Source organism: Alnus glutinosa, chromosome 1, assembly GCF_958979055.1.
Source record: "Alnus glutinosa chromosome 1, dhAlnGlut1.1, whole genome shotgun sequence".
NCBI lineage: Eukaryota > Viridiplantae > Streptophyta > Magnoliopsida > Fagales > Betulaceae > Alnus > Alnus glutinosa.
Window position 1 is genome coordinate 346,322 of NC_084886.1, and position 23,643 is coordinate 369,964.

General features: G+C 38.2%; 3 protein-coding genes and 1 non-coding gene across 4 annotated transcripts; 2 read left to right on the plus strand and 2 right to left on the minus strand.

Moving 5' to 3' along the window:
* Positions 1 to 3,575: 3,575 nt before the first annotated feature.
* On the minus strand, positions 3,576 to 3,656 carry TRNAL-AAG (transfer RNA leucine (anticodon AAG)). Its single transcript has one exon. It is a non-coding gene; the product is annotated as a tRNA-Leu (tRNA).
* Positions 3,657 to 10,402: 6,746 nt separating this feature from the next.
* On the plus strand, positions 10,403 to 13,543 carry LOC133858439 (indole-3-acetic acid-amido synthetase GH3.17-like). Its single transcript, XM_062293909.1, has 4 exons — positions 10,403 to 11,021; positions 11,117 to 11,218; positions 11,347 to 12,203; positions 12,783 to 13,543. Exons 1-4 carry the CDS (start codon positions 10,732 to 10,734, stop codon positions 13,358 to 13,360), a joined length of 1,827 nt encoding a protein of 608 aa, XP_062149893.1. The 5' UTR covers positions 10,403 to 10,731; the 3' UTR covers positions 13,361 to 13,543.
* Positions 13,544 to 16,751: 3,208 nt separating this feature from the next.
* LOC133863601 (uncharacterized) lies at positions 16,752 to 22,356 on the plus strand. The gene is made up of 4 exons (XM_062299629.1): positions 16,752 to 18,071; positions 19,092 to 19,663; positions 19,767 to 19,986; positions 20,605 to 22,356. The coding sequence occupies exons 1-4, from the start codon at positions 16,851 to 16,853 to the stop codon at positions 21,952 to 21,954; spliced, it is 3,363 nt and encodes a 1,120-aa protein (XP_062155613.1). The 5' UTR covers positions 16,752 to 16,850; the 3' UTR covers positions 21,955 to 22,356.
* A 672-nt stretch (positions 22,357 to 23,028) lies between these two features.
* LOC133858359 (uncharacterized) lies at positions 23,029 to 23,481 on the minus strand. Its single transcript, XM_062293817.1, has one exon. The coding sequence runs from the start codon at positions 23,479 to 23,481 to the stop codon at positions 23,029 to 23,031; it is 453 nt and encodes a 150-aa protein (XP_062149801.1).
* Positions 23,482 to 23,643: the final 162 nt, after the last annotated feature.

The following is a 23,643-nucleotide window of genomic DNA, read 5'->3' on the forward strand; positions in this document are numbered from 1 at the left end:
ATGGGCCACAGCAGCAAGGCCATGCACCTTGACAGTGCATGAGTCGCACCCACACTGATCCTTTTACCAAGTACTTTTGAACCTTCTCCAAACAACATTTGTGCCCGGGGCAGCTCAACAATTACGCGGCCGTTGAAGGCCTCCCATAGAAAATTACTAATAAAGATTTATTCCATAAAAAAATATTTAAAGCTCTAATTATTGTTAATATTATTTAATTAAAGCCTCTATTTTGGTAAACAAGTAATTAGAGAAGGTATTAATATTATTTGATTCTTTCTTTCTTTTTTTTCTTTTTTTTGACATATCCATTCAAGAGGGAGAAAAAGAGATTCGAACCAATGACCTCCGCTTCATGAGACGTGACCTCCATTCAGCAAGATTAAAAATTGATTCTTCAGTATTCTATTATTTAAACAATGGGTATTTCTTTGGGCCGGTTAGGGTGCATTTTTAATGCTAAGAAGATGAAAAAAATAAAAAAACCATATGTATCGTCTACACATAGTCTAAAATATACAAAAATTGGCATCAAACTAGTTTAAGGACAAAGATTTTCTCTTAATCGGGTTGGATGAACTTCCTTCAATCAAGTTTATAAAAATGCATGTGTTCATTTGCACGTAAGATGTACATACATTTTTAATAGCAATGACAAAGTTAAAAGAAAATTTATTAAAAAAATTTCTTTCACCCAGAGACTCTCTCTGTGTTGGATCCAAATCCAAAGTCAAACCCCCAAGATTCAAGATCTGAAAGAACATGAACAAAATCAAACGCAAGCCAGATGAAGAATCTTCTCTCATCAAAACCCCTCTCTTCCCTCGTAGCTTTGGATCGTTTCCGGTAACCAGCACTTCAGTGACGATGATCAATTGTACAAAGGAAATTGTGCCTTTGTGCCTGACGAGAATTCTTGTGTAGAGTGGGGGATATTTTGGAGGGCACTTGTGTAAATATTATTTTGTACATAAAAGGGATAACTATTTCACACTTTTTTTTTTATATATACATAATAGTTATTCTTATAGGATACTTATTATTAGGAATAAAAAACTTATAAAGCTATGAAAGAGCTATTCTTATTCCATTAGATGGTTTAGCCCTTCTAAAAATCATGTCCTCAAGGAAAAATTATGCAAATTCATGTTCTTTCTCATCTCATTTTTAAAATTACTATTCAATTTGAAAGATCTACATTAGGTCCCACAAATCCAATTATGAATTTAAAACTTGGTTATACGAAGATAAATATGAGATGGTTAGATAATGGATGTGCATGTTCCGTCCTAAAGACTTCTTTCCATTCTCTTGGTCTTGGTGTGAAGTGTATACATACACGACTCGTCTTGTTGGTGAGGACTAGGACTTAGAAAAATAGGTGCAAAATAGGAAGTTGAAGGAGTTCTTCGAAAGACCTAGGGTTATCCGAGTAGCTCGAGCAGGAGTTCTTGCAGGAGTTTTATAGCAATATCCATTTTTCTTTGATGTATACGACCCGTAGAAATCTTCTCTCTGTGTGTTAAAGAAAGAAGATAAAATACAAAACTAGCCATGCTAATTGTTTTGTTATACACGTATTATGTAATAAAATTCTTCATTTTTATTTTAGATTGTGTTTATTATGTTTTTGGTGTATAGTGAAAACATAGTATATGAGGAGGAAAAAAAAATCGGCCTTCCCAAAGATAACTTATTGGCTTCGCCGTCTAAGTTTTATAGCAGTATAAATTTTTTATTGTATGCGACCCTAACCTGTATAAATATTCTCATTGTGCGTTAAAGAAAAAATATAAAATACAAAATTGGTCAAGCTAATTGTTTTGTTATACACGCATTATGTTATAAAATTAATCATTTTTAATTTAGTTTGTGTTTATTTTATTTTTGTGTATGGTGAAAACATAGTACACGAAGAGAAAGAAAAAAAAAAAAAAATGGCCCTCCCAAAGATAACTTATTGGCTATGGTGTCTAACGAGTTCTGAATATAAATGTCAAAATCAAAACCAAGCTTAAAAACGAGAGTTAAGGCCCTGACCTAGCTGGAGGTAGGGTTGAGAAGGCAGTTACGGTTAGTGATTGTTGACTAAAACCACTAATCGCAATCACCTAGGTAGCTAACCGCTTTTTAAAAGATTGGGCCTTCTGAACCTCTTTTTGGTGTTGGGCCTTTAAAAAAAAAAAAAAAAACCCTCTTTGGGATGAAAGGATGATTACACAAGATATTTTTCATTTAAAAATAAGAGAAAAATGTCAAATTAATTTTTTTTAATTGACCTAATTTAAAAGTCATGAGAAACAAGAAAGGGAAGGCAGTACCATATTCATTTCTCCATTGCACTAAATATGGAAAGACAATATACATATGGAAAGACGGTGGAAGGCCAGTCGTAAGCAATCGCGGCAATAGGGATTGTAAGTTTATGATGAGTGATAAAAGATCCTCATCATCAGATGAAGATTAGGGGAGGCCACCTAATAAACAGCAGCAACATGATAATCTTGATGAAGGATGAAGCAGTAATTGATCGACCCAACTTTAATCAACAAACAATGAGGAACTTTTATCACTTATTCAACCATTTAAAAAAAAATTAATTTTTTATCACATAGAGAAATAACTTTTGCACATCTCTTATATATATATTAAAAAAAATGGTTAAATACATGCTTGCTCCCTGTGGTGGCCGTGGTTTGCGACCTTTATTTTTTGCTCCTTGTGGTTTGCGACCTTTATTTTTTATTCTCTCAGTTTTATTTTTTATCATAGATGATACATGTGCTATGGAAAAATATGCAAATGGTACCTCCGTCCATTTTTCCATCCAAAACTAACGGAAATCCACGTTAGCGTCATGTAACACCATTCAAAATGCGATACATGGCCACAATATTTTTATTTTTATTTTTTTATTTTTTTAAAGCTTTTTTGAAAAGAAAAGAAAAATTGTAGAGGTGGCTGAACCACCTCCGTGCCTTATAAGGATGGTTCGGCCACCCCAGATCAGGTGGTCTGGGGGTGGCCAAACCACCCCCATGGCCTATGGGGTTGGCCATGGGGGTGGTTCAGCCACTTTCAAGGACCAAACTCTCAAAAAAAAAAAAAATTGAGGGTTTGGCCATTAGGAGCTACCCCCAAAGGCCACGGGGGGTGGTTTGGCAACCCCTACAATTTTTTATATTTTTTAAAAAATGCCTTCAATTTTTTTAAAAAAAAAAATTAAAAAAAATATTGTGGCCATATGTCGCATTTTGAATGGTGCCACGTGGCGCTAACGTGGATTTTCGTTAGTTTTGAATAGAAAAATGGACGGAGGTACCATTTGCATTTTTTTCTCATAGCACAGGTACCACCTATAATAAAAAAAATAAAACTGAGAGAGCAAAAAATAAACATCTCAAACCACATGGAGCAAGCATGTATTTAACCAAAAAAAAAAAAAAAAAAAAAAAAAAGGTGCATAAACATGTCTCTATCGCATATCATCTGGCAAGGAGTGTTTTCCAATTTCCAGCGAATAACAAGACATTGTTCACCCTTTAAAAACAGAGAAGTCAGAATTGAAAAAATATTGTTGAGAGTGGGATTTGAACCCACGCCCTTTCGGACCAGAACCTTAATCTGGCGCCTTAGACCAACTCGGCCATCTCAACTTCATGCTTTTTTGGCACAGAATGTATATAATAACACGTTTCAAAGATGCGGCACCCAAGTAGCTTTCAAGTCGTTGTATTCGTTTTCCACAACACTTAAAGAAATTAAACATTATTTCCAACATATATATGTATATCTATTATTTTTTTTTCTGAAATAACCTTGGTCCTCTTGCAAATGCCTTTAGCAAACAGCTAATTGTGTTAGCCCCCTCCTATGAAAATTGATTGGTGGAGAGCAAATAACAGTCCCCATCACCCTCTTTTGAATTTTTGTTATTAAAAAAACTAAAAGATGGTGATGGGAGACGGAAAACCGTTCCCATGTATCAGCCCTCCCCTCTTATATATAAACTTCACAAATATTGCACCTTGTTGAGCATTGCTGGGGCTAAAATTCACGTTTCTCATCTCCAAGACCCGACTCCCCATAAAGAAGGAAAATCTTGATGGAGTCTTGGGCTTTCCTTTTTCCGAGCAATAAAGATTGGACTTTCGCTGTTGCAAGAACTTTTTCATCCATTTCAAGGTTTTGTGCTGCGGCCTCCCTCCCCACAAAGACATCGCCATGGGCATGGAGCGGATTGCTGGACTAGAACAGTAGAGCTCTTAGAAATGTGAGCTTTTTGTTCAGGCCCAAAATTGTTTTGTTGCTTTTATTTTTGGAAAAATATTTCAGAATCTCTTTGCAGATTTTTATTTTTAAATTCCAATTTTTAATTCGAAACCAATTTAAGGCCCGAGTTAACAAATATTTTATATTTAAAACTTTTTTTCATTTTTTTCCTCATATAAATAATAAAAACGATGATAAAATACTATTATTTTCTATCTTTTTTTTTAAAAAAAAAATTATGGAGGAGGGCATAATAGTATTTTTAAAATTATTTTTGTTATTTATTTGACGGAATATCTAAAAAGAAAAATCTGAAAAACTACAAGAGAATTCTAAAATATTTTTCCCCTCGGTCATTGATCTTTGTTCGTTTTGGAGCATCTTCAACCAACTAGTTAAAAGTTTCATTTTAGCCAAGTATAGTTACCCCTTTTTATCATCCACTTTATCCAGCAGAGTTGCTAGAGTCCAGGTAAAATACATAAAATGCTATAGTGAATTTTTCTATTCACGATAGCACACTAGATATATATATATATATTTTTTTTTTTTTTCATGTTAATTTTTGAGATAATTATACCATTGGTTCCTATGATATGCCATATTATGGTTCAAAAAGTTCATGAGAAATTCTTGTGGTAAACAATAATTACGTTTTATTCCCTGAGTTGATTTTCCATCCATCAGTTTAACGGAATCTGTTAACCATACACGTCAGACCAAAAAAATAGAAATTTATAAATAAATAAACTTTTTTTTTTTTTTAAAAAAAAAAAAACAAAAATGGGAGGGGTGGCTGGGCCACCCCCGGCGACCCCTGGGGATGGCGAGTGGACCCCTCCTCATTTTATTTTATTTTTTTTAAAAAAATAAGTCTATTTATTTATTTTTGATAAATTTATAATTTTTTATTCAGATGGACACGTGTCAATTTTTTACTGGGTCTGACATGTATGGTTAACAAATTCACTCAAACCGGTGGATGGAAAATCAACCTAGGGAGTAAAACGTAATTATTACTTACCACAAAGATTTCTCATGAACTTTTTGAATCACAGGGAGTTAAAAATAATTATGGCATACCACAATGACCAATAGTGTAATTATCCCTTAATTTTTAGTTGTTTATTGTTTGTCTCTTTTTCATGAACATAGAATATAATAAAAAATGAGTGAAAATAATATTTTTAAAGCAAGTAGATCGAAAATACAATAGAAAATCGGTTAGAGAATGTATAGTAAAACAGTAGCTAAAATAAAAAATTGCATTTTTAACTGAGTATTTTACATATTGTTAATGGAGATGCTCTTAGTTGCATGGTTACAAGGGCTGGGTTGTAATGTCAAATGGGGACATCAATACCTACAAGATTTCATGTTTAAGACTAGATTTTACATATTTAATGGGTGTATATTTTATCAAGTCATTAAAATTTTTTAAATGACTTAATACATGCATGTATATATATTAAAAATACAACAATTAAATATCTTCACCATAAAATAGATTGTTCTATATTTCAACCTTATCTTCAAAGAAGAGCCTTCGGTGCACATATTTCAATAGTCGATGACCCCTTCCTTTCATGAAACGGCTCCAAGGAGGCAAAGCCTCAAATTGATAATTCTTTCTCCGGGATGCCGCAATTTCCATGTGCGTAACCTCCACATTCTTACTAAAAGAGAGGCTATGATAAAGGGGCTAGTTTGATAATGTTTTTTCAGGGTAGAGTTTGTTTTTGTGTTTTTTGGAATAACTCAAAACATAAAATACGGCACAAATTATTTAAAATTACGTTCATGTTTATGTAACATCATAGTCAGAAAACAAAAAGTATCATCTAAAACGTCTTACTCATGTTTTTGTTTATGAAGATGCATGCGTGAGTTGAAGGATCGGTTTGAGTTTGCAATTTTAGAAAGTGTAATTTTAAAACGTGTGATTTAAAAACACAACTAAGGGTTTAATAAAATTGCAATTTAAGCTTTAAAAGTAAGTATTTTAAAAAAAGCACATGCATGCTAAACGCACCCTAAATTAAGTTGTATAAACAGAACATGCAGAGTGCCATTTTTTTTAACCGCCGGCCAAATTTTGAGTATAATCCAAGCCCTGTAGGCCATAATTGAGCGTCTTATCTTGTTTTGGTCAATGGTATTGCGCTTTCAAACGATAATGGTCTGTTTGGATTCAGAATAGAATTTAAATTCTATTCTGAATCCAATTCTACGTTCAATGATCACTGGGACCCACGCACAGTGCGTGGGTCCCGCATTTACTTAATAAAATAATAATAAATTATTTTTTTTAAAAAAATAATAATAATTTTTTTAAAAAATTTTTTTAAAAAAATAATAACTTTTTTTTATAAAAAAAAAAAAAAAAAAAAAGCAGGGTAGCTGCCGATTGGTAGCCACCCCTCAAAGGGGGTGGCGCACTGCCACCACCATAGGTGGCCGGGGGCGCCACCCCCGACACTTGGGGAAGGCCGCGCGGCCTCCCCCGACCTCGAGGGTGGCCGCGCGGCCACCATTAAATCTAGGGGTTGGCCTCGCGCCACCCCCTGAGGTTGCCGGGCGTGGCAGCGCGTCACCTCCAACCACTTGGGGAAGGCCGCGCGGCCTCCCCCGACCACTGGGGGTGGCCGCGCGGCCATCCCCGACCACTGGGGGTGGCCGCGCGGCTATCCCCGACAACTGGGGGTGGCCGCACGGCCACCCCTTGCTTCTATTTTTTTTTTTTTAATTTTAATTTTAATTTTGTTTTTTCTTTTAAAAAGAAAAAATATTTATTTTTTAATTAAATAATTATTATTTAAATCATTATTTCACATAACTTTTCACAATACCAATCATTATACACAACTTTTCAAACTTCCAATCATTTATTACTATTAAAAATAATATTTTCTAATCTAAAAATTCAACACCTAAACACAACTTTTTGCCTCGAACTTCGCAATTAGAATAAGAATTCAATTCTAATTCTAAAAATTCAATACCCAAACGCACCATAAGCCTCCTGCATCTGCATGCCACATGCAACGAAGAACTAGCACTCCTGTTTCTAATCATTCGCCAAATAAAAATGCTTTTTATTACGATTTATCATTTATGGTATTTGATTGGCTTTATTATAGAAAATAATATCATAAAATGTCATGAAAAATAATATCATAATAATTTTTTTTTTTAAGGCATGTAAATAATTTAATTTATTTTTCAGCAATCATGGAGTTTACCATGTTAATTTATAACATGATCATCACCATCCTGGGCATTAATTAATTATAATGCCCTAACTTCATGTGATCTATTTTTAGGAATTGCTATTAATGTTTTGTTTAGAGTAGCTAGTTAGAGATATAAATTTGGTCTTGGATCTGGTGATTTTGGTCAATGTCTCGTCTTAAGATTATTCAAAGTAAAAGTATGTCAACCACTGATTGATGCTGTATTGGAAAAATAAATAACGTCGTGATGTAGGATGGAGTTTTTTTTTTTTTTTGGAGAAAATGTAGGATGGAGTTGAGGCCGGCCGGGTCATATGACGAGGTTTTGTAGAATATAACGATATGTTAATTAGTAAAACAATAATTATATTACATTAATTTTCATCCGATTAATATGGCACTGCCTATTGCCTAACGTACCAAGCACTAATTAATTAAAGCTTTTTGGTTCAAATTGCGTGCGAACTAATTCTCCAAATAACTTCATTAGATTATGTAAAAGTTAATATATATAACTAATAATGAAGTAAGAATTAATTGGGGTTTTGAGTTTTGATGAAGGTAATTATTTAGGTTGAGAAATTTGTAAGTCATAATATAGTTGCTGGTCAACAACGATGTATTAATTGCAAACAGAGCGGGAGATCGATCCCACCCTTCCTCATCCTTCCCTCCCTTGTTTTGCTCCTATTCCCCTGCCCATTTCAGGGGCAGCCTGTCCCCTCCCATATGTAACACACCTTCTTTGTTTTTCTCTCAACATGAAAACCTTCCCAAACCAAATCTAGCAAATCCCGATTTGTATGTACTAACAACTGATTAACCATTATTTTACAATTTTTCAATGTGCTTTACAAATTACTAATTGACAGCTAGCAGTGCTTGGATGACGGCCAAATCTTCTTATTAAAAGTAACTGGGGACATGTCCTAACTCCATGTCCATGTTGTGACACCGGTACCATACATCAAGCAACTAACTCCATCTCCTGCACGACTGGGGCCTCTTTGGATTCACTAGAAAGAAAATTACATTTTTCGTACAAACATCTTCTTTTCAGCCTTTACAGATCACATATTTACCTTTCAGTGAAAAGTAAGCTGTTGATAAAAATATTACCAGCTTTCTTATACCAAAAACAGAAGGAAAATATGATTGACAAAATCACAGATAAAAAGCAAAGAGACTTGGGATATATATATATAATATATATTTGGCTGATCTTCTTGGGAGATCGACGAGTGAAATAGTACTCTCTTTGTCCTTAGACCTTTCAATTACCGGCCAGGTGGGTCGGATGCAAGCAAACAATTTTTTGACTCGTAGCTCTGAAATTCATGACCCAACATGGCATGGCTTTACTTGTATGAATCCCGATAAGTTTTGGTTCCATTAATTGGTCTCCAATCATGATTTGATGATTCCGGAGTAGGACCCTTGAAACGACGCATGATTCACCAGCATGACAACCATTGTCTGTATACGACGTTCCTTTATAAATATTTTTATTTGGACTGTAATTGAACCTTTTTTCTTTCTTTTTGAGCCAGTTGGGACGCATGATCATATCGAATGGAATTGTTTTTTGAATTTCAATCAAGATTGGGCAACATGTCATTGCAAAAGCAGAACTAGTCCTCTGAAATTGTACCCAACTGAAGAATTGTATTGTTTTGTGCTTGAATATTGCAATCTAAGATGGTACGATTATCATTGATTAGTCTGATTAAATATACAACAAATTCTCTCTCTCTCTCTCTCTCTCTCTCTCTCTCATTTCAGTAAGATATAGGGAAACCCGTGAACTCAGATTGTAATCCCTAGAACCTTCATCGGGAACAACAGTCTAGGGATTACAGTATATATAATCTTGATCTGATATATATTTTTTTAATTAGAATACTGTCATACAGTTGTCAATTTTGAAAGCTGGTTTGGAATTCTTCCTTTGTATAAGATTGATCGAGAATGAGAAATTGATTTGAGAGTTCAAACAATTAATTAATTAAGAAACAAAAACAATTATTAGCTTAAAAAAGAATTCATCTTCTTAGAGGCCAGAGAAATCTTTCTGTGGGTCTTGGTGGATTCCTGGGGGGTGGAAACTTTTCCAATATCTCACACTGCGGACAATCTTTTGTCTGCTTGAAATCCACAAGAGTGTCAGCCAGACAGATCCCTTTGTTTTGAAGCACATTTTTGGCCGAAAGTGTGACAAGCAACACTTGATGAGGTCATGGAAGGTGTAACCTACTGTGCTATCATGCATATCCGGATATCCCCATGTGTGATGCCACCTAAAACATGTAATAAGAAGTAGCAAACCCTTACCCAAGTCTATCATCCATATTAGAAAAAACGTATGAAGGCCCCCCCTTTTGAAATGATGTTTCCTGTTACGATATCTTGGTTCAGCCCTAAAGCTGGAAAGCGAGCTTCTCCATGATTGCCAATTTGATAGAATTGTCCTATTCTTTCATGAATCATGGGGTTTGTTGCAATGCATGCCCTTGTTGTTCTTAATCTTTTTCTTTTTTTTTTTCATCTGCTTAATCTAATTAATATATAGTCTTCTGGCCGGGAGCAACACTGGCATTTATGGTTGAATACTTAATTTCTGACCAGGCTTATCTTGAGCAAATAAAGGTATTGATTGGGTTTGATATTCTACAAGAAACTTTTTTATTGATTCTAAAGTGGCTGATTTGAATGGAAAAATAGGTACCTTTGACCAGTAATTTATAATTGATTCACACCTTACCGGACAAGGCCACGTGTGTAGGACCTCTATAGCCTCTACTTCCCTTCCATTTGCTTCTTTTATTTTTATTTTTTTACTTTTTAATTTGAGTAAACATCATTTCCTAAAACCTCCCCTCCACCCCTCATATCAGCAGGTAGACAGAAAAAGATTTCATTATTTAGAGAGAAAAATGCCTTTTAAATATGAGAGGATGCCCTGGCCTGTAAGTTGTTATGTACAGTACTCTCTTTTGAACATTCTCATTGTTCAGGCTTCTGCTGAGGCAGTGTTGTAAATTAAATCCAGTTCAACATACAGGAAGAAAGGCTATATCTGACCGATCGAGCAAACTCATCATTCAATTATCTGATCAAAGAACAATCGCAATACAATTCTTTCGAACTCATTCATGCCAAACTACAGTTGGTGACAAGTTCTAGCTAGAGCTGCCAAAAGCTCGATCTTATATATATATTCCCAAGGATGTTGCCAAGGTATGATCCAAATGACAATGAAGCTGGTATGAAGGTTTTGGGGGACCTGACCACAAATGCGCACCAAGTGCAACAACAGGTATTAGAGAAGATACTGACGCAAAATGTTCACACAGAATATCTTAGGAGCTTTCTCAATGGCCATTCCGATAAGAAACTTTTCAAGGAGAAAGTTCCTGCTGTGAATTATGAAGATATCAAACCTTACATCGAGCGGATTGCTAATGGAGAGCCATCAGAGATCATTTCAGCTCAGCCCATCACCGAGCTCCTCACAAGGTAAAGAAATTGTTCGTTAGTCTCTTTTTTCCCCCTCTCGAAGTTACTTTCTATCTTTTCTCATTCGCTCTAAAGGTTATGCATCTTTCATGCAGCTCGGGAACTTCAGGTGGGCAGCCAAAAATGATGCCTTCAACTGCTGAAGATTTGGACAGAAAGACATTCTTCTACAACATCCTTTTGCCTGTGATGAACAAGTGAGAAGCTAACTAGCCTTTCTCCTTATGTATTTATTTTTGGTTCTTTTATATATGTTTTAGTATTTTAAAAAAGAATGTTCAGGTGAAAGCAAGGATACTAAATAAACGTGTGATTATGAATTCAGGTATGTGGATGGGTTGGATCAAGGAAAAGCAATGTACTTTTTGTTTATCAAACCAGAAATTATTGCTCCTTCTGGTTTGATGGCAAGACCTGTCCTAACAAGCTATTACAAGAGCAACAATTTCAGAAACCGGCCTTTCAATCGATTTAATGTGTACACAAGCCCGGACGAGGCAATCTTGTGCCCAGACAACAAACAGAGCATGTACTGCCAATTACTTTGTGGTTTATTACAGAGGGACAAGGTTCTAAGGGTTGGTGCTGTTTTCTCGTCCGCTTTCCTGTGGGCTATCAAATGCTTAGAGGATTACTGGAGAGAGCTGTGTTCAAATATTAGAACTGGTCATGTCAGTGACTGGATCACTGACCCCAGTTGTAGAAACGCTGTATCTTTAATCCTTAGCAAACCCAATTCAGATTTGGCTGATTTGATCGAGCAAGAGTGTGGCAGTCAACCATGGGAAGGTATAATAAAAAGGCTTTGGCCTAGAACAAAATACATTGAAGTCATTGTTACAGGGTCTATGGCCCAATACATCCCGACGCTTGAATTTTACAGCGGTGGACTGCCTTTAGTTTCAACTATGTATGCTTCTTCTGAATGCTACCTTGGCATCAATCTCAAACCGCTCAGTAAGCCTTCTGATGTGTCTTACACACTTCTCCCTAACATGGCCTACTTTGAGTTCCTACCTGTGGAGAAAAACCATGATCGAGCGTCTGAGGAGATCCAATGCAATGGTATTTCTGATCAGAATTGCACACAGAATGAGAGTAATAAGGAAAGAATGGAAATGGTGGATCTAGTGGACGTGAAGCTTGGTCACTACTACGAACTTGTCGTCACAACTTTTACAGGTGAGTTTTTCCTTCTTCAGATCTGACCCACACGCCTCATTTCCTTTTTCTTTTTCTTTTTTTCTTTCTTTTTTCGTTTTCCCTGCTCTAGTATTCAATAATAGGCAATTCATTTCATTCATATATAAAAATAAAAATAAAAATAAAAATCTGACTCCCAAAAAGTTAATTCCGCGTTAGAAAGATAAATTATCCACACGAAATGAGTTAACTCCTTATTAGATGAGACTGAGTTTTATATCTAATTATAAAAAATTTCAATTACGAATATGACTAACAATATATCTGAATCCTATGCTAGAATGTTCATATGATATATATATATATATTCTTTTTCTCTGGCAGTCACTATGGGCTTGTTTGGCAAGACCAATAAAATTTTTTCTTCTCTCTTCACTTATCTAAAAAATAATCAATTTTATATTACATTAATAATTTTTTTTATTATTTAAATAAAAAAAATTCACTATAATTCAAAACTTTTTAACTTTTCTATACAAATTCTTTTTACTTTATATCATATCTATCACTTTCAACTCTCGCCGCCCATAAAACGAGGCATATATGTCAACTTTTCAGGCCTATACAGATACAGAGTTGGAGACATTCTCATGGTTACTGGTTTCCACAACAACGCTCCTCAGTTCCGGTTTATGCACCGTCGAAATGTGGTTTTAAGCGTCGACACTGACAAAACAAATGAAGACGACCTGTTAAATGCAGTGACACAAGCAAAACGCCCGCTCGAGCCGCTCGGCTTCCTCCTGACTGAGTACACTAGCTATGCTGACACTTCATCAATCCCAGGTCATTATGTATTATTTTGGGAGCTTAAAATGAAAGGAAATGATGATTTACCAGAGCTTGATCATGCCATAATGGAACAATGCTGCTCCATAGTGGAAGATTCCCTGGATTCTGTCTATAGGAGATGCAGGAAAAAGGACAATTCAATTGGACCCTTAGAGATAAGGGTGGTGAAGCATGGGGCATTTGATGCACTGATGGATTTTTGTGTGTCTCAAGGGTCTTCTATCAACCAATACAAGACTCCCAGGTGCATTAAATCAGAGGAAGCCATTAAGATTTTGGATGCAAGACTTGTGGGAAGGTTTTTCAGCAAAAATGTTCCTTTTTGGGAGCCATTTAGGATGTAAAACTAAATAAAATGAGAATGACACGGTTGGCAGTGGTGACTTTTTCATTGCTTTTCCTAAATTCTGGCATCTGGGTATGTTCTGGAGGTTAATTTTCCGGCACTGGTGACAGATATCCTTTCAGACTTGATTTGTAGAAGTTCTTGTCTTTTTCTGTGTTTTTTTTTTTTGTTCAATTGTGTATGCCGGATATTTATGAAATTTAATTATTCTGTTAGGCCAGTTATCTCTCAATTTGTGCAACTGAAGATCAACCTTGTTTTCCAGAAGTGGATGACTTTCGCCTGGCCTTAAGCTTGCATCATTCATTCATACTAAAAGGAGATTGATGCGCCAACATACACGAGAAAAGTGATAAAGCATGTTAAGTTGCGTAGGGAAAGACTAATCAATGACGCACACGGCCAACGAAGGGGGCAAGATGGCGTTTTCCATTCATTGGATCTGATGGCTGAAGCATAAATGTGCGTGCTTGCAAGTGTCATTTCACTATCACTATCAAAGGCTATCGTTTTCGAGTAAATTTGGACGAAAATCATGCACTGTAAAACTAATACGTGGAACTTTATCACACATAAAAGGGGACTAAATTAAACTCGATATGCACAGGAAAAAGGTGTGTGGTCAGTATTGGAAAGCTGTTTTCTAGCTGATGAGAGACAAAAGATTAGAAGCGATCGAGAACCAATCTTGAAGCTGCATCTGGGTACGTAGTATAATTCCCTCAAGAGAACGTTAAATATTATATATTGATGTAGTCTTTGAGAGAATATGAGCTGATACGAGTTGCATATATAGGCGGAGATCGAATTGAAATTTAAGTATGAAAATCCTTAAATTCTGAACAAAAGAGTGTGGAGATTAACATAATTGATCTAAAGGTGTAAAAATGGAATCCAAAGGTGGCGCAGCACATTAATTTGATTAAATCGGACATCCACGGAACTCAATCACGGTGTTTTCGGGCCGTGCCACGCAATAAATCAGAGTGACAAAAACATTCAATCATATCGACGTGCGTCGCCTGCTTTGAGTGTTGTCATAACAGAGGTGACGGGAGCGCGATAAAATCAAAGTGACACAAACAGTTGCTAAAAGGAGGCCCTTTTAATTTGTAGCTACATATGCAGGCAATTAACGACTAACATGCGGCCACGACTAGAGGAAAATAGGCGAAAATCCGATCCATTGAACCACCCAGGACATATATATATAGCAGGGGGGGCATTGAGAGCAACCCGAGGAGACAAAAAACTGTTCAAGGGAGGGGGGGAAGTCTGTACAAAGCCAAGCCCTTTGGATTTGTCTCGTGCATTTATGGGGAACATGTGGCCTTAACCACCACCATATATATGGCTCCACTTGCAAATTTTTCTCCCTCCCAGCTTTTGTGTGAAGCAGAATGGTTGGATTTGCATTTATTCAATTAAGCACATATAGATCGATCGAGGAGTTGCATGGACTTGCATTTTGCTCACACGTTGAATGGTGATTGGACAGTTTTCTAACAGGTTTGCAGCTCGCAGTGATCACTAGGAAGGAAAATTTGGGTGTATCAATCAATGTCTAAAGCTAGCTTATGGAAATCGATATCTCACCCCCCAAAATATTGTAAGATTCTGGTTGGCATTTGGCAGTTAGTCAGTAAGAGGGTAGGGCTACACTGGCCAGAGCCACACGTGTGTTGAAATAGTTTAGGGCGCCGGAGAAAAAGACAAGGTTTCTAGCTGTCTTTGACTCAAAAGCCCTGATGGGTTGTGCGCCCGTTTTAGAACCCTACAACCCCACCCATTCCCTCAGACTGCAGCATGCAAAATAGAATTGAGGATGGGACTTTTGCTGGTTGCTTTCTTCAGGATAAGGTCATGTCATCGTGTTATGTAGTGAAAATGAAAGGACAATGAGGGTGGGTCATTCTTGCTTCTCCAATGGTAACTCGTGCCTTTAAAACACCATACCAATTAATCTCTATCTATCTAACGCATTTGACGACTCTGTCACGCTTGAAACTTCATTATCTTTAAAGTAATCCTCACAAGTAGGCACTAGACTCCAATTATAGCTAATTCACACGTACTCCTTCGTGCAAAGGGGGAAATGAAGAGCATCATGATCCATATATGTCAACATGATTACAGCGTAGGGAAATGGTTGTACTTGCCAAAAGAAAACATATATATGATCGTGCGTGTACGTGCTACTTAGCATTAAAATACATGGGGTAATATTTATAACACTGATAATATAATCGTCGTTGTTAGAACCAGACCTACTCAGAGAATGAGATCATGGCGGTGAATATCTTTCCTCCAAGGAATGTGTCAAATTAAAGTACGGGTGGGACTAGTACTAGTTAGTGTAGCATTATTGCATGCCAAGGATTATATATATTTAAAGATAGTCAAATTAATGTACTTTTCATATTTATGAAAACAATCCTTAATTAGGATTTAGAAAATATATGATAAAATTCGTTCTTTCGCTCATCTACCTTCTCCTCCTATGAGATGGGTACTCGTCAAAATATCTCACCACCACCCAAAAAAGGAATTCTACCTCCACCTATTATTATTATTATTATTTTAAGGGATATGCTGTAATGCTGATATGCTGAAAATGCATACATGATAACGTTTGATAGGTCTTATATATGTGGGGTTTCTTTTTTTTTTTTTCTTTTTTTTTGGTACGGGTACTGATAAACGAATCGGAAAGTCCAAAAACTAATTTTACTAAATTTATCATTTTTAAAAACTAAAAAAAGTGTTTTGATAAATATAAAAACCAGATAGACCAATTTTGAATTTAACCATATTATCTTTTAGATGTATTTAATGGTAGAGAACGTACATACGCAGCACACAGAAATTGTTGGCGAGAGTGGATTCGATCAATTTGGTGCTGCATGACAATTACAAGTGGCCACATGCAAGCGCTTAGGCAGCTTGGAGGAGTGGGCTGTGTCTGAGACCTGGCTCAATATTGTTGATGATGACATGAATCTTGAGTTGAGGGCTTTCTTTGGGCCAACGGGCCCTCAACTGGGCTCACAGGGCCCTCTAATATCTGAGTACTCCAATGTGGTTAGTGAAAAATAAAGGAGGAGGAAGAAATGTTATTTGTTGTCTACAAAGCAATGAAGGCATAATCTTTCTTTCTATAGGGAAGGCGGGCTCAGCTCATAAACAATGAGCCCAAGTTGAGGAGTAAAAAGAGATCAGCCCACACATAACAAATTCAAGTCGGAGCACACTTTGACCATTCAGTAGGACGCGCCCCGCTGTGCTAAAAGGGCTTGAGTTGAGCCAATCAGATCTTGCTCATGCCCCACCTACTTAGATCGATGATCCAACGGCTCCAAGACGCCCAAACACGTCATCGTTTCTAAACCCACTGGCCCGTGATTGCTTCGGGGTCGGTAACACCCCAGCATCAGACAACGCTCCTCACTTTTCTGCTCTTCATTTTGGCAATTCAGCGGCGGGCGAAAATGATGCCGCCGGAGTTCCAACCGCGGTCGTTCCGCCCCTACATCTCGTCCTCCATCAGCGCTCCCTCTTTCTCCTCCTCCTTCAGCAATGGCTCCCCGGAATCTAACCCTAACCCTAGCTCTAGCACCGTCTTCAGGTCCCCCTCATCCTCCAGATCCCTCCAGAGTCATCGCTTCTCGCCCTCCACCTTCGTCTACAACGCTCGAATCGCCATGGCGTTGGTACCCTGCGCCGCCATCCTCCTGGACCTGGGCGGGACCCCCACGGTACTGGCGACCCTAACGCTGGGCCTCATGGTCTCCTACATCCTCGACTCCCTTGGCTTCAAGCCCGGGGCCTTCTTCGCCGTGTGGTTCTCCCTCATCTTCGCTCAGATCGCCTTCTTCTTCTCTGGCTCCCTCCGCCTCTCCGCCACCGCCCTCCCCCTCGCCCTCCTCTGCGCCGAGACCAACTTCCTCATCGGCGTATGGGCCTCGCTCCAGTTCAAGTGGATCCAAATCGAGAACCCTTCCATCGTACTCGCCCTCGAGCGCCTTCTCTTCGCTTGCGTCCCACTCGCCGCCTCCTCTCTCTTCACCTGGGCCACCATCTCCGCCGTCGGCATGCGCAACGCCGCCTACTATCTCCTCGCCTTCAACTGTTTTTTCTACTGGCTCTACTCCATTCCTCGAGTCTCCTCCTTCAAAGCCAAGAACGAGGCCAAGTACCACGGTGGGGAGGTCCCCGATGACAACCTCATCCTCGGTCCGCTCGAGAGCTGCGTTCACACTCTGAATCTGCTCTTTGTCCCTCTGCTGCTTCACCTGGCCTCTCACCACTCCGTCATCTTCTCCTCCGCCGCCTCCGTCTCCGATTTGTTCCTTATCTTCTTCATTCCCTTCCTGTTCCAACTCTACGCCTCGACGAGAGGCGCGCTTTGGTGGGTCACCAAGAATCCCCACCAGCTGCATAGTATCCGTGTGGTGAATGGCGCTGTAGCTTTGGTTGTTGTGGTTCTCTGTTTGGAGATTAGGGTCGTTTTCCATTCGTTCGGGAGGTACATTCAGGTGCCACCGCCTTTGAGTTACCTTCTTGTGACCATTACGATGCTTGGCGGTGCGGCCGGAGCTGCTGCGTATGCTGTGGGGATGGTGTCTGATGCGTTCAGCTCGGTGGCTTTCACCGCCTTGGGTGCGATTGTTGGTGCTACCGGTGCGATTGTTGTGGGATTTCCAATCGTGGTATGAAGATTTTTGTTTCAAATAGAATTAAATTAGTAGAGATGTCTTATAGATTTAGAGTTGTAATATAAAGATGATGATTACTGTGACTTGGGTTTGTTCTTTGCCGGCTATACATTGATTGCTTCGCCCGAATGAGCTCCTAATCCTTTACTTTTGTGCCATCATTTGCAAATAGCAAGAGGCCTTGGACAACTTCCGTATATTTTTTCTTGACTATAAATATCTTCTGCTTCCTCATACATTGATTCACTAATGTATGTGGAACAAAAGACCGATGGTGCTACAAGCTGCAAAAATAATTTAATGAACAATGGAAGTCTTTTTCTATGTAAGTAGCTGCCTGTCTTGTATGTAATTAACAATTTGGCACTAAATTGTCTCTTGAGTGTGTGTGATACAAACCTTGGGGAGAACTCACCTGGAACACTTAGGATCATAACAGTGTGATCTTTTTATCAGGACAAATCCCATCCTTTCAAATTGACATGAAGCTTCTTGGCTTTCGTGTTACTGTTAAGTAGCCAATGACTTTTGGTAGTCGGGGTGGGACCATAAAGATCTATTTCCTTATATCTGGGATCAGAGGTTTAAGTAATTCTAAAAGAAAATTCAGTGGTAGGCTATATCTCTCATTATGGTCATGTGCATTTGAGCTGTTTGGGATAATTCCCATAGTTGAGGACCATCCACTACTTAGCTATACTCCACTGAGTGATTACGGACTTGCAGCAGCAGAGATTGTTAATGATGACCATTAAATGTTCTAAATGAGTGCGCACTTGCAGAAGATGGAGTAAATGCACATTTAAAAAAAAAAAAATGGGACTGTATTGAGTGTGGAAGCCTCTGCTCAATTCATGTGGTTTTATCTAATGCAAAAACTTTGGTTCACTTGTGGTGCTCTTTGTTCACTATTAGTTACATTTGTGGAACCTGGATCAGATCAGATTATTGTATATTTCAGTCTCTCAACTCTATTTGAAATGTTTGAGTTATTCCTTATCCTTTCTTTTGCAGTTCCTTCCACTGCCTTCAATTGCTGGCTTTTATTTGGCTCGATTTTTCACAAAGAAGAGCCTGCCATCTTACTTCAGCTTTGTTGTGCTTGGGAGCTTGATGGTTACGTGGTTTGTAATGCGTAATTTCTGGGACCTTAATATTTGGTTGGCAGGCATGTCCCTGAAGTCCTTTTGTAAACTCATAATTGCAAATTTTGTCCTGGCCATGGCTGTTCCTGGTCTAGCTATTCTACCTTCAAAACTTTATTTTTTGACTGAGGTTGGTTTAATTAGCCATGCGCTGCTGCTATGTTACATTGAGAATCGATTTTTCAATTACTCCAGCATATACTATTATGGGTTTGAGGATGAGGTGATGTATCCAAGCTACATGGTTATTGTAACAACTTTATTGGGTTTGGCTCTGGTGAGAAGACTATCTGTTGATCATCGAATTGGACAAAAGGCAGTTTGGATTTTGACTTGCCTCTATTCTTCTAAGCTGGCGATGCTGCTCATTACATCAAAATCTGTTGTATGGATGTCAGCTGTTCTTTTATTGGCTGTCTCTCCCCCATTGCTTCTTTACAAGTACTTATTCTGTTGCACGTTCAATGATTTTTATATTTCTCAGCACTTCTTGGCCTTAGCAACATCAACCTTGTTAATTCTTCACTTCGTGGGAACTTTGCAGGGATAAATCACGAACAGGCCCAAAGATGAAAGCTTGGCAAGGCTATGTACATGCTGGTGTGGTTGCTTTATCTGTCTGGTTTTGCCGGGAAACAATATTTGAAGCCCTCCAATGGTGGAATGGGAGACCTCCATCCGATGGTTTACTTCTGGGATTTTGTATTCTCTCTGCCGGATTGGCTTGTGTGCCCATAGTTGCTCTCCACTTCTCTCATGTACTGGTAGGCAAACCTTTTCTTTTACATGTTTGTAGTTTCTATTTATTCTTCTTCTATTTACAGCCAAGGGGGAATTTGCTCTGGCCAAATAATTGGTGCAGCTAAACAATTTTCACTCCCCATTTAGATTCATATGGGATTTATATATGGTTATTCACTGACATTTTCTATATTCTTAAGGCTTTGTTATATCTTATCTTGATTAGAGAGTTAAGAGTTATGTGCAGACGTGCACCCCTTATAGCACCTTTTCTGAAATTTATTAAAAAAAAGAATTATGTGCAGCCTTGTGGAATTTTAATTTGAACACAAGTTTTACATGGGGAAGATAACCTTAATCTGTCTTATGAGATCAGTTAACTTGGTTATCAGAATATTTCCTTAGATTAGTTATTTGCTAAATTACTTAGTTACTTAAGCTTTTTGTAGGTTTGACATTACTGAACAGAAAACAGTTAGCATGATGTTCATTCATTGGCAGAGTTCGTATCCTTGTTTCTGAAATCTATCTAATGATGTCATATTTAAGAAAAGAGAGTAAACCAACCGAACTTTTCCTATTTTCTGGCTCAAAAAAAAAGAAAAAACCTAACCAGTCTGTTTCTCCTATTCTTTGTGCAGTCTGCTAAGAGATGCCTAGCTTTGGTGGTGGCAGCAGGTCTTCTGTTTATCATAATGCAACCGCCAATCCCATTATCATGGACTTACCGGTCGGACCTGATCAAAGCTGCCCGCCAACCTGCTGAAGACATCTCCATCTATGGCATCATGGCCACAAAGCCTACATGGCCATCTTGGCTGCTTATTTTGGCAATTTTGCTTACTCTAGCAGCTGTTACATCCATCATACCAATTAAATACATGGTTGAGTTGAGAACATTTTATTCGATTGCCATTGGGATCGCTTTGGGTATCTACATATCAGCTGAATTCTTCCTTCAGGCACCTGTCCTGCATGCCCTAATTATTGTAACTATGGTCTGTGCTTCTGTGTTTGTGGTCTTCACCCATTTCCCATCTGCCTCAAGCACGAAGGTCCTACCTTGGGTATTTGCTCTTCTCGTGGCTCTCTTTCCTGTGACATATCTTTTGGAGGGCCAAGTGAGAATCAAAAACATCCTGGCAGATAGTGGATTTGGAGACATGGGGGAGGAAGAGAAGAAGCTCACCACTCTGCTGGCTGTTGAGGGGGCGAGGACATCTCTTCTTGGTCTATATGCAGCTATCTTTATGCTTATAGCTTTAGAGATAAAGTTTGAGCTTTCCTCACTTATGCGGGAAAAGGCCGTTGAAAGGGGTGGGATTAGACATAATCAATCTGGTCAAAGCAGCTCTGGCAGTATTCCTCCACGAATGAGATTCATGCAACAGCGTCGGGCCTCTAATGCGCCAGCCTTTACAATCAAGAGGATGGCTGCTGAGGGAGCCTGGATGCCGGCTGTTGGTAATGTAGCTACTGTGATGTGCTTTGCTATTTGCCTTATCTTGAACATCAACCTCACAGGTGGATCAAATCGTGCAATATTCTTCCTTGCACCTATTTTACTGCTTCTCAACCAGGACTCTGATTTTGTTGCTGGATTTGGGGACAAGCAGAGGTATTTCCCTGTTACGGTAGTCATATCAGCTTACTTGATCTTGACTGCTTTGTACAGCATATGGGAAGATGTCTGGCATGGGAATGCAGGGTGGGGCCTCCAAATTGGCGGGCCGGATTGGGTGTTTGCTGTAAAGAATTTGGCCCTCCTCATTCTTACGTTACCCAGCCATATCCTTTTCAACAGGTTTGTGTGGAGTTACTTGAAGCAGTCTGATTGGACGCCATTGCTCATATTGCCGCTTAATCTGCCATCCATTATAATTACGGATGTGCTTAAGATTAGGATTTTGGGGCTTCTAGGAATTATTTATTCCCTTGCCCAGACGCTAATCTCCAGACAACAATATATCTCTGGATTGAAGTATATTTAGAGAAATACATACACTGTACAATATGCTTTGGCAATTTTCAAGTGAGGTATCAAACTTCAAGGTTTGTCTTGCACCGCTTTACTCGTCCTTACATTAATCGGGATTTTGTCTCCAGATTGCAAGAACGATGATCTTTTGAGTTATCTTAAGTAGCCATTACACTGATACTCTTAGACATATGAGCTAACCTTCCAAGCAAATAATGGTTTTTGGTTACTTACTGTTGGCCCTTTAGTGTAACATTTTATTGATTATAGATTTATAGCGGGTGTTGTATGATGTGAGTGAATTAAGTGGTTAGCTTATGAGCGAATCGACTGGTCATAGTTGTGCAATGGTGATTTTGTTGTGAAAACTGTGTAAGTTAGATGAATAGTGGTCGAAATCATGTCTTTAATTGTATCATCATATTTGTGTTAGAAACTTACTCCTTTTCTGGGATTTGGGTTCATTGGTTGAGTGATTCAATTTGACCATCCGGATTCTGGAGGTAATCTTGATATAATGATTTCATATTGGCGTAGCTCAAGGAAAATAAAAATAAATAAAAAATATTTAATGAGGGCGTAATTGGGAACAAATGTCCTTTTAAGATTATATGTCACAGCTTGACATGGCTGTCTTGGTGGCAGCTTGGGTGTACATGCACCCCTGGTAGCCACCTAGCCAAGGTATGGGTATGGGGTTGGCATGATCTAGCCCCTTGCTTGCTGTTGGGATGGGTGCCGCCCGGCCCTTGATGAAGGATCAGTGATATTGTTTGGAGAAGGCTCAGTGTTTTTTTATTTTATTATTATTATGTTTTAATAGATAGCACTGGCCACACGCCTAAGCGGCTAAACATACCCTTTATTAATCCTTTGTTTCCAAATAATTGGGTTTAAAAGAACTTTTTGTTTTTTGTTTTTTTTTTTTGTTTTTTGAACACCGGAGAACATTCCGTTAACTGAAGAAACCATTACAACAAAGAGACCAAATAGTCTCTAAGAGAAGCAGTGAAAATAAAGAAAGGCAGCTCCTCAGTAAAGCGAAGGATGGGTAACTTCATTAGCTTCTCTATTGCAATGATCCCATTTACACAGAAAAAGAATATGCTTTTTGACTAATAGCCAACAAAAAATGTCTAATTCGGTCTAGCTGATTATCTTGTGCACACAGCCCCTTAATGATCTGCAAAGAGTCCCCTTCACTTATAATTTTAGCAAGGCCCATTTCCAGACAAAATTCTAAAGCAAATAGAGCAGCCATAACCTCTGCCAATAACGGATCAGCATTCACTTTATAAACACAGCATTTAGCCCCCATAATAATACCCTCATCATTCCTTATAACACATCCCAGACCAATAACACCGACATTTACATTTACAGAAGCATCCCAATTAACCTTCAAAAAACCAACATCAAGAGGCTTCCAAATTTTACAACCATTTAAACTTTGCACAACAGGAGCCGACAACACAGACTCCTTCCTGTTTAAATTTTTGAAATCTTCAGTCAATATAGAGGCTTCTTTGAATACCACCATTGGGGAAGAGAACTGCCCCTAAAAAATCAGCTTATTTCTTCTCAACCAAATTCTATGAAAGACAGCCACTGTTAGACATAATAAATCATCATTTAGTCTACCAAATAAGTAAGAAACAAGCACAACCATATCAGGAAAATAGAAAGGGCATTTCTGAAACAA

Bases quoted from the DNA above. Each gene is read 5' to 3' on its own strand.
- LOC133863601 (XM_062299629.1), top strand. From the start codon at position 16,851: ATGATGCCGCCGGAGTTCCAACCGCGGTCGTTCCGCCCCTACATCTCG. The intron at 18,072-19,091 runs GTATGAAGATTT...TTTCTTTTGCAG, and splicing joins TTGTGGGATTTCCAATCGTG to TTCCTTCCACTGCCTTCAAT. The intron at 19,664-19,766 runs GTACTTATTCTG...GGAACTTTGCAG, and splicing joins CCCCCATTGCTTCTTTACAA to GGATAAATCACGAACAGGCC.
- LOC133858359 (XM_062293817.1), bottom strand. From the start codon at position 23,481: ATGGTGGTATTCAAAGAAGCCTCTATATTGACTGAAGATTTCAAAAAT.
- LOC133858439 (XM_062293909.1), top strand. From the start codon at position 10,732: ATGTTGCCAAGGTATGATCCAAATGACAATGAAGCTGGTATGAAGGTT. The intron at 11,022-11,116 runs GTAAAGAAATTG...TCTTTCATGCAG, and splicing joins ATCACCGAGCTCCTCACAAG to CTCGGGAACTTCAGGTGGGC. The intron at 12,204-12,782 runs GTGAGTTTTTCC...TCAACTTTTCAG, and splicing joins TGTCGTCACAACTTTTACAG to GCCTATACAGATACAGAGTT.